Consider the following 10,815-nt stretch of genomic DNA (forward strand, 5'->3'; position numbering starts at 1 on the left):
GTTTGCCAACAGCCTAATCAATACACCATCAATATTAGCAATACACAGATGAACCCTGCCATCTACTGTACTGTTCACAACATTCAGACAAACCACTGTACTGTACCACAGAGACAAGATGGCTGACATGGAAAGATGAGAGAAACACAAGCACCTGAGTATGTGATCAATACAAGTTCAGGATCAATGGTGCTGTGCATAGTGTCACAGCTCAATTTACAACACTTTACAGTTACAACATACTGTACAATATATATACAAAAAAAGGCTAACCCACACACTAGCATCCATGTTACTACTACAAAGAGGCAGCTGATTATCCACAGACATCTGTCAGCCATTTTGTAAGCCTGAAAACCTAACAGAAACAAAATGGCTGACATGGGAGCACAAGACAAAATGGCTGCCAGAGGCCATGACTGACAAAGTTCAGATCACGTCTTCTGTAGACAGCCTCACTGCTTAATGTAATGAACAGCAAAACACAAACACAAGTCTGAAGCACCATAGATGCAGTCAGCACAAACCAACAACCAGCAGGTGCAGTCTCACAGCTTTAGTCTGTCCCTCAGCCACATTACACAGTTAATAAAAACACCACCAGTCTTTCAAGCTGATTTCAATCACATAGTGACAGTGCTGTCACAAACATAGAAAAGACGTAAGCACATATTAGCATCAGAAATTAGAGGCTGCAACACTGAAAAACACAACCTCATAGATGTAGATGTGACACAGTAGCTTCATCATGTCATTGAGGGAGACAAAGCACATCATACACACAGCCTTACAGAAATGAAGGCGCCCTGTTTCATTAGGGTTAATTACACAGCATGAAACAGCCATGATCCAGACACTGTCATTCAGCCATTTTGTGAGCCTCAAAACCTCCTAACACAGACAAAATGGCTGCCATGGAAGAACACAAAATGGATGCCAAGACTAGTCACTAGACTAGACTGACACCGTTAGCCTTTCACATGCAGCAAAATATACTAACTACTTTAATAATTAATTATTTAAATTAATTGAATTAATTAATATTAGCAATATGCAGAGAGAAGACAGCATGAAACTGCCACATCATTACAGAGCTTCAGTAATAGGGCCATTCCACCAAATCGGTGCCATTTACGTCCCCATGAGATTATTTGTGTAAATATATATTAAAATTGACTATAGAACACATTTTATTGTTAAGGAAATTGTCTTGAACCTTGACCTGATTGCCAGCTTAATATAAATAATTGCAATTATTTAAAAAACCTACTAAACCTAGTGAAAATTAGCACATTGTGTGTGTCCCCAGTCTCTAATACAACAGTGTACCATGAAATATAATAATTAAAATCAAATAGAAATGTTTTATTTTTTACATTTTTGTATGACTCTATATTCCATCTCTGATTTAAAGATGTTTTTTTTAATAAATTTATAATACTGTAGTTAAAATATACATTTTAGTCATGTCCCTATGTTTTACCTCAGTCCTGTTACCCTAACACATCCCCCTCTATAAAAAAATTGGAACATTCCACAAGTCACATGGTCAACAGGAAGTTGCATTATCTAGTTCTTCTAAGGAAAATGGGCAGACCAAAAGTAAGGTCTCTCTTTTTCTTTTCTGTATATTTGATGATATTTTAACTGTGGCTGAGACGGTCAATATAAACATTCAGTCCTGTTACCTTGTTTTTTGTTAGATGTTAGTTTTTATTTTAAAAAAATACATATTTTTGGTGAATTAGTAGATGTGCTAGATGTCCTCATGCTGCTAGCATGGACGCCATATTGCTATATTTCATGTTTTAGCTAATTCTTTGCTAAAAACTCAGTCCTGTTACTTTCAGTCCTGTTACTGATATAGTGAGTAACAGGACTGTGTTACTGTAACAGGAGTGAGTATCCCCCTTTATTTAATTGATTTTTTAAGGTTTATATCAGTTTTTTGATACTGTTGACCTGAATACTAAGGCTGGGGACACAATACATGACTTCCCCAGTATTCAGTAATGTGACAATTTGTTGTTTGCTAACCACCAACAAACTCAAAGAAGAAGATCAGGAAGAATTAGGAAGAAAAAACTGGTTTGGATCAAATCATGGAGGAGTCGGTTGTTATTTTAATATTCCTGCTACTTCCCGTCATCTTCTGGCACTAGTTCCCATGTCACACCCTCTCTTTTTCATTGACATGAAATGTTTGCAGTTGGGTTGGTGAACAGTTCACACTACACCACTGTAGTGTAACCCAAACCCTAACCTGACAGGGAATTAAGGGTGAAATCAGACAAAAAAAACTGTGTAGTGTGTCCCCAGCTTAAGTTAGTAAGCTTTAGTTTACACATAAGGTCAGTTTGACAATATAAATGCTATTCTTACAGGGAAAAAATCCACCATTAACTGCTGCAGAAAAGCAGCGGCGCTATCGTGCACGACGTGATGCAGACCCAGGGAGGCGACAAAAATATTTACAGAAAGAACATGACAAGTACAGGAGTGACATAGAGTCAGGCAAGAAGAAAAGAATCTATAATGTCAGTGAGAGGGAAAAGCGCAGACGACGCAGAAAGTGGAGGGAGACTTATCATAGGTTAAAAGCAAGAAAAGAAGCTCAAGAACTCATCATTACACCTCCAGACACCCCCCAAGTATCACCAGTTGACCCTGCAGATCCACAGCCAAGAATTTCCAGGTCCAATATTAGTTTCTGAACACAGCTCCTGTCACATTATGTGTATGGTTTGGCAAGTGTATTTGTCAAATGTGTAATAATTAAATATACAATGCACTCTCATTAAATTGTTAACATTTAATGTTTTTCTCATGATGGGTTTTAGGCAGCAAAATGAAGGGAGGAGAAGAAGCAGAAAAAAAATTAAAAAGCTTAAGGAACAAATTCAAGAACTGCAGATGCTTCTGAAAAAACAAGTTCGAAAAACAGAAAAGTACAAGAAACAAACCCAGCGCATGAAAAAGAATAATCCATCTCCACGTAAAAAGGTTAAGAAACAGATGAGACAGCTTCCTCGTGAAGCTATTCAGAAGACCCTTTTGTTTCATGAGGCTCTTGTACAGGACATCCGAAATAAGTACACAAAAGCACAGGGGGAGAAGGAAAGGCAAATCATCGCAAAGATAGTAACAGGAAAAGTTTTGAAAAAGTACAGACTACAGCGTTTTGCTTTAAACTCATTGGGCTTTTCAAAGAAAAGATGGAACCATGAGAAGGAGGGGAGGTTTAACTTCACCTATGATCGGAAGCGAAACAACAGGATTGCAGCTGGTCTAATAGAGAGGGTGAGAGATTTCTATTTAAGAGATGATGTGAGTCGCATCACAACTGGGAAGAAGCAGACCATCACTCAAAAGAAAAACAGAAAACAAAAACGTTTCCTGTCTGATACGATGAAAAATTTGCACAGGAAGTTTCTGGCAGAAGATAAAAGCTCCATTTCCTACTCCCTCTTTTGTTTGCTCCGACCTTTTTGGGTTTCTCATCCAACTCTGAGTGATCGGGACACATGCATGTGCAAGATGCATGAGAATCTGGGCTTTCTTGTGCAGAAGCTGCACCAGTTGAAAGTGATCAACACAGTCAACCTGGATGATCTTGTGAAAGCCATCACATGTGACACACACAGTATTGAGTGCATGTATGGACAGTGCGCTGAGTGCAAAGATCTTTCCTGCCCAGTGTCCAGCCAGTATAATCCACAGAGTCAAGTGTCTTATCTCCAGTGGGCAATTGTGGATAAGGAGCACAAGAATGACCCCAATGGCAAAACATCTAAAATCACAATCAAAAAAGAGCTACTTGGCACACAAGAAGAACTACTGGAACAGATGAATCTTCTTCTGCATAGATTTAAACGACACATGTTCAACATCAACAACCAGTTTTCCCATTACAGGGCACTGAGGCATGGCTTGAAAGCACATGAATGCTTAATTCATGTTGATTTTTCTGAGAATTACCTCTGCAAGTACAGCACAGAAATTCAAGCAGTGCACTTTGGAGCATCCCACCAGCAGGCAACACTGCACACAGGTGTGCTTTATATGCATGCAATGCCTCAGCCAATGTCCTTCTGTACAGTGTCACCTTCAAGACAAAAAGGCCCACCAGCTATCTGGCAGTATTTGTCACCAGTGCTTGATTACCTACAAAGTGCACATCCAGAGGTCTCTACTATCCACTTTTACAGTGATGGCCCTTGTACTCAGTACAAACAGCGTGGAAATTTTTTCCTGTTTTGCACTGAGCTGTTCAGAAGAGGATTCGCTGCTGGCACATGGAACTTCTTTGAAGCAAGCCATGGGAAGGGTGCCCCAGATGGTGTGGGAGGGGCACTGAAGAGAAGGGCTGACAGTCTGGTCAGCAAAGGGACAGATATTCCTGATGCTGCAGAGCTGTTTTCTGCGTTGCAAAAGACAGACACAACAATAAAGTTGTTTTTTGTCAAAGAGGAAGCTGTTGAAAAAGCAGTTTCAATGATGCCCAACAACGTGCCACCAATTCCATCAACCATGAGAATGCATCAGGCAGTAACCCTAACTCATGGCAAACTAATGTACAGGGATGTCAGCTGTTTGTGCTCAGAAACACAAAATCTTAAGTGTGAATGTTTCAACACAAAGCATTTCGTGTTCAATCAGCAGGCAGCTCCTGGAACTCTCACAGACACAGAAGTCCTATGGCAAAACCCTGATGTTGTAGGAAAATGGTGTGTCCTGAAATATGAAGGTGACCTTTACCCTGGGATCATCATGGACACAAGTGAAACACACATACAAGTGCGTTGCATGCAGAAAATTGGAGTGAACAGATTTTTCTGGCCAGCGCGGGAAGACATTATGTGGTACCTCTTTGAGGACATTGTATCTCTCATCCCTCCCACAAAACCAGTCACTGGTCGACACATGGAAATTGAAAAAGAAGTGTGGGCAAAACTACAGAAGTTTTCTTAAAAAAAGGTTAGACTAAGAAGTTTGTTGTCATGACTTTTACCTGGACCACTATTTGATAGTTGCTGCATCCTGACCAAAAATGTTTTTAACTTGTAGGCAATGGAAGGATCTTAAGACTTCTTCTTCTTTTGCAGAAGAGAACAATAGTAGAACATCTACCAACAGCTTTCTGCAGAAAGGAGCAACACACTATCTGTCCCACCATCCCACCATCTTATGATCACACTTTTTACTCTATCTTTCTTTAATTCCTGTTACCTGACTTCATTCCTGTTACACATGTTTTTTTCCTGTTACCAGATAGTTTTTTCTAAAAAATCTGTATAACCAGTTCTTTTTAAATGAAATGAATACAGTGTTTTTAAAACAGTTTAATAAATGGCACAATTTTTAAAAAATCAGCAAAGTTGTGTTTGGGGATTTTTTTTTATATTAAAAATTACGTTGTGTTTTGTAAACAAGTACAACTTGGGTCCATACAAAGTTATTTTTTGGCAAAAATATAAATAATTTAACATATGGCCATTCATTTCCTAAAACTGATTGATTATATGAGGGCAAAACAAAAGAGATATTTGAATATGATTTAAAAACAGCTTTTTAAAAGACACTAGAGTTTCCGTAACAGGACTGAGGAAAATGCGTCCATTGTCTGCTTAGATACCTTGTAAAAAAATAAATAAATGTCCCTGAGATGGACCATTATTTATTTTGAATAGTTAAGCATGTTTATTATTAGACTGCGTCTTGAAAAAAGATAAAAAAAAATATTTATTTTGGAAGAATTATCACATGCAAATGGCACCCATTCGGTAGAATGTCCCATTATTAAGCAATGCTTATATTCTCAGTTCACTGTTAAAATGAATGAGCCCTGCTCCATTTAGCACCTGATTAACATGAGCCACAGTACTTTTCCATTAGCAGGCTAGCAGCCCCAGGCTAGCAGCCCCAGGCTAGCAGCCCCAGGCTAGCAGCCCCAGGCTAACAGCCACAAGCTAACAGCCACGCCTGTCTGTACAAACCAGCACGGCACAGACCGTTTGTAAAACACACCATAACCTCCAAAAAGCAGCCAACACCATGAGAAGAGCTTTAAGAGACATTTGTTCCAGAACATTCCATCAACAGAGCTCAGCACATGTTCAACAGGCCAACCATTAGACTCACAGCAGAGCAGGTTATTGGACAAATACACACAGCACATCCACATTATCTCCACACTGCACAATAACACCACTGTATGAAACGTTTTTAAACATGTAGCAACATTATCAGCATGAATATGTTAAGCTAGGAAGCTAACAACGAGCAGGAGGAGCAAACCGCGTCTTACCTCTCGTAAGCTGATGAAGGAGGGTCTGACCGTCAATCGCGCTACACGGTTTTTATATCAAGTCCAAGGGTCCAATCAGATGTCCCCTTCAGTGCCCGTGGACCTGGCTGTCATAGGCCGGACCGTCTGTCAGTCAGGCAAGTGTCGGCCATGTTGGGCTGTGTGCAGCTCACGTAGCAGGTGTAGATACACACACACACACACACACACAGAGTGCCGACGTTAAATTAAGCTAGCGACGAATAGTAATAATATCATAATATATATAATATGAACCGATCAGTTCTCAGCAGGTTAGACCAAAACTACGGCGGAGGGGGGGGGGGGGGGGGGGGGGGGGGGGGGGGGGGCGCGTGATGCGCGAGTAGATCGCGAGCTTTTCAGACGATGTTTCCTGACGGAGCTCCGAAGATCTTCAGTAACAGGATGTCCCACTCTGTCCTGGTGGCTCTGTCACTGTGTGTGCATGTAGCAGCAGGAAAGACAGAAGGAGTGAGAGGTCTTACTGTTAGTTGGAGGCCATTAAAACACGCGTGGAATGACGTCAGTTCACGGTCCTGGCGCAGGTGGAGAGGAAGGTGCACTCCTCTTCCTCAGTGATGAAGGTGAGCTGTCTGCTTAGTTTCTCTGATGTGGATTAGCCTGCTAGCTGCTGTCTGCTAACATAAGTCCATCCATCACAGAGCAGCAGTAAAATAAAGCAGGAGCACTTTGTTGTGATGACGTTAATACACTGTAAAAATGGAGGGTTATGTTTACTACATTTATCATCATCCATTTAATATTCTCTGTCCTCACTTGGTGCCCACAGCCTGAGCCATGACACAGACAGGACTAGTGTCCATAAGAGCTCATGGAGACATGTGCAAGATGTTTGTACTGTAAAGTTAATGTAACCACACATTGTCATGTTTTCTTGCTGCTTTCTCTCTGGATGATTTCAGCTGTTCATGCACCATGTTCCATTATATAGACACAGCTGCTGTGTGTGTGTAACAGTTAGAGCAGGTGGATCATTCTGACCTGGTTATTAAACAGTAGTAGAAAGCAGCTGTAGAGCCATAACAGTGTGGACACTGACATCAACACAATGACACATGTGATGAAGCCAGAGCAGCACCAGCTGTGTACAGGTGGAGTTAATATGTTGTGTGAAGGCCTGTGACACTGGGAGGCCTGCTGGCTGGGTTTACTGCTTCTACAGCCTCACAGTAGGAGTGTATACATCTGTAAAGTCATAACCACACTGACATGAGGACCACACAGACATTGTGTTGGATTATTTATTCACTGACACAGATATGATGTAGAAATGCTGGACAGCTGGATGAAAGCTGAATGTTTACAGCCTCATTCAGTGATGATACTTCCAGAAGCCTCCTCCTCCTCCGAGGAGCAGAGCTGGACACTGAGCTGCTGCAGAGCATGTAGCTGTAGCCTTTACACAGGCTCTGTACTGTACTCTGTTAGTGTTCACAGGGAAATGTCATGTGCTCGCATGCTTCTCTTGGTGGTTGTGCATGTGTGCCTCAGAACATTTGGACACATCATCAGTGATGTCATGTCAGTGAAGAGGATCAGTCCTCCAGGTCATGTTCATCACTTCCTGAGCTGCAGTCTGTACATGCAGCTGCCTCACTTCAGCCTGTGGAACATTAGTGATGTTCTGACCCTTTTAGAGGGCCTCAGTGATGTCACACACAGCACAGATGATACAGTCCACTCTGATGATTGTCCAGGTGTGATAATAATCCATCCATCTTCAACCCACTTATCCAGGGCCAGGCTGTGGAGCAGCAGTCTAAGCAGAGACACCCAGACTTCCCTCTCACCAGACACTTCTTCCAGCTCTTCTGGGGGACTCCACAGCTGTTCCCTGACCAGCCGGGAAACACAGTCTGTCCACTGCATCCTGTGTCTCCTCCAGGGTCTGCTCCTAGTGGGACATGCCTGGAACACCTACCCAGGGTAAATACAACAAAAGTTACACACAGGATTCACACATGAGTAAAAATCCAAACATTCCAGAGGTCAAACACTACTGTCTGACCTCTGGAACAGTATAGACAACAGCAGCCATTGGTAATGTTAGTGTGGCTTTAAAGAGAATGAAAGACATTTGTAGTTTTATTGTTGTATGATTAAATGTGCTGTAATATTGCAACAGTGACAGTGAAAGCAATTGGAAATCTCTGTGTCTGCCACTTCCTGTTACTGTGTAGGGATTTCCTATTACTTCCTATGAGCACCTTCAGCTGCCATCAGGTCAAGAAAGGTCACAGAGATGAACATGGTGATTCAATGTGACACAGTACAAGTCCTTATGAGATGTTTACACCTGTAATGATTATGTATAAAGGCCTGTCAGACTGCTTGACCTTTGACCATGTCACCACTGTTTCCTATGAGGGTTCATGTGTAGTAATGAACATGGTGAAACACGCCAACATGAAGACTCCATATAAAAACAGCACAAAGCCTGTATTTGAAACATAGACCAACTTTACACCTGACTGCATGTCTGACCAACATCCAGCCTCTGAGCTGCCTGAGCCATCCCTGTGTTTCTGAGCTGCTACCAAATAAACCACATCCTGTAATGTAATCTATACCTGATGTATGCCAGGTGTGTAGCAGACATGTTACCTCAGGTCTCTCTGTCATACTGCCTCTCAGCTGACTCTGCAGTGGTTCACTGGCTCCTTCAGTGTGGTCTTGCTGTCAGACAGATTGAATTATTATCAGTCATCCAGGTCATTTACATTCAAAAGGCTGAAGTGAGACAACTGTACTTGTAGAGTTTCCTTATAGATGTGTTGCTGCTCCTCCAAGCAGCTTAATCACTTCCTGAGCTGCAGTCTGCACATGCAGCTGCCTCACTTCAGCCTGTGGAACATTAGTGATGTTCTGACCCTTTTAGAGGGCCTCAGTGATGTCACACACAGCACAGATGACACAGTCCACTCTGATGATTGTCCAGGTGTCATAATAATCCATCCATCTTCAACCCACTTATCCAGGGCCAGGTTGTGGAGCAGCAGTCTAAGCAGAGACACCCAGACCTCCCTCTCAGCAGACACTTCTTCCAGCTCTTCTGGGGGACTCCACAGCTGTTCCCTGACCAGCCGGGAAACACAGTCTGTCCACTGCATCCTGTGTCTCCTCCAGGGTCTGCTCCTAGTGGGACATGCCTGGAACACCTACCCAGGGTAAATACAACAAAAGTTACACACAGGATTCACACATGAGTAAAAATCCAAACATTCCAGAGGTCAAACACTACTGAGTGACCTCTGGAACAGTATAGACAACAGCAGTCATTGGTAATGTTAGTGTGGCTTTAAAGAGAATGAAAGACATTTGTAGTTTTATTGTTGTATGATTAAATGTGCTGTAATATTGCAACAGTGACAGTGAAAGCAATTGGAAATCTCTGTGTCTGCCACTTCCTGTTACTGTGTAGGGATTTCCTATTACTTCCTATGAGCACCTTCAGCTGCCATCAGGTCAAGAAAGGTCACAGAGATGAACATGGTGATTCAATGTGACACAGTACAAGTCCTTATGAGATGTTTACACCTGTAATGATTATGTATAAAGGCCTGTCAGACTGCTTGACCTTTGACCATGTCACCACTGTTTCCTATGAGGGTTCATGTGTAGTAATGAACATGGTGAAACACGCCAACATGAAGACTCCATATAAAAACAGCACAAAGCCTGTATTTGAAACATAGACCAACTTTACACCTGACTGCATGTCTGACCAACATCCAGCCTCTGAGCTGCCTGAGCCATCCCTGTGTTTCTGAGCTGCTACCAAATAAACCACATCCTGTAATGTAATCTATACCTGATGTATGCCAGGTGTGTAGCAGACATGTTACCTCAGGTCTCTCTGTCATGCTGCCTCTCAGCTGACTCTGCAGTGGTTCACTGGCTCCTTCAGTGTGGTCTTGCTGTCAGACAGATTGAATTATTATCAGTCATCCAGGTCATTTACATTCAAAAGGCTGAAGTGAGACAACTGTACTTGTAGAGTTTCCTTATAGATGTGTTGCTGCTCCTCCAAGCAGCTTCATCACTTCCTGAGCTGCAGTCTGCACATGCAGCTGCCTCACTTCAGCCTGTGGAACATTAGTGATGTTCTGACCCTTTTAGAGGGCCTCACTGATGTCACACACAGCACAGATGACACAGTCCACTCTGATGATTGTCCAGGTGTCATAATAATCCATCCATCTTCAACCCACTTATCCAGGGCCAGGTTGTGGAGCAGCAGTCTAAGCAGAGACACCCAGACCTCCCTCTCAGCAGACACTTCTTCCAGCTCTTCTGGGGGACTCCACAGCTGTTCCCTGACCAGCCGGGAAACACAGTCTGTCCACTGCATCCTGTGTCTCCTCCAGGGTCTGCTCCTAGTGGGACATGCCTGGAACACCTACCCAGGGTAAATACAACAAAAGTTACACACAGGATTCACACATGAGTAAAAATCCAAACATTCC

The 10,815-nt window shown here is 42.4% G+C and overlaps 1 protein-coding gene across 4 annotated transcripts; it reads left to right on the plus strand.

Moving 5' to 3' along the window:
* Positions 1 to 1,572: 1,572 nt before the first annotated feature.
* LOC114429360 (uncharacterized) lies at positions 1,573 to 5,229 on the plus strand. Of its 4 annotated transcripts, none has more exons than XM_028398234.1 (3): positions 1,962 to 2,695; positions 2,841 to 4,977; positions 5,068 to 5,229. In XM_028398234.1, the coding sequence occupies exons 1-2, from the start codon at positions 2,370 to 2,372 to the stop codon at positions 4,969 to 4,971; spliced, it is 2,457 nt and encodes an 818-aa protein (XP_028254035.1). In that variant the 5' UTR covers positions 1,962 to 2,369; the 3' UTR covers positions 4,972 to 4,977; positions 5,068 to 5,229. The 4 variants fall into 4 exon arrangements, with proteins under 4 accessions (XP_028254036.1, XP_028254035.1, XP_028254034.1 ...); XM_028398233.1 differs by having other exon boundaries at positions 5,106 to 5,226; XM_028398235.1 differs by lacking the exon at positions 1,962 to 2,695 and adding an exon at positions 1,573 to 1,602 and having other exon boundaries at positions 2,841 to 5,229.
* Positions 5,230 to 10,815: the final 5,586 nt, after the last annotated feature.

This window comes from Parambassis ranga, unplaced genomic scaffold (genome assembly GCF_900634625.1).
Source record: "Parambassis ranga unplaced genomic scaffold, fParRan2.1 scaffold_118_arrow_ctg1, whole genome shotgun sequence".
Lineage (NCBI taxonomy): Eukaryota > Metazoa > Chordata > Actinopteri > Ambassidae > Parambassis > Parambassis ranga.

What these genes read in the sequence shown, in the direction of transcription:
- LOC114429360 (XM_028398232.1), top strand. Translation starts at nt 2,370, where the DNA reads ATGCTATTCTTACAGGGAAAAAATCCACCATTAACTGCTGCAGAAAAG. An exon ending in CCACAGCCAAGAATTTCCAG is followed by an intron (nt 2,696 to 2,840) that starts GTCCAATATTAG and finishes GATGGGTTTTAG; the next exon opens with GCAGCAAAATGAAGGGAGGA.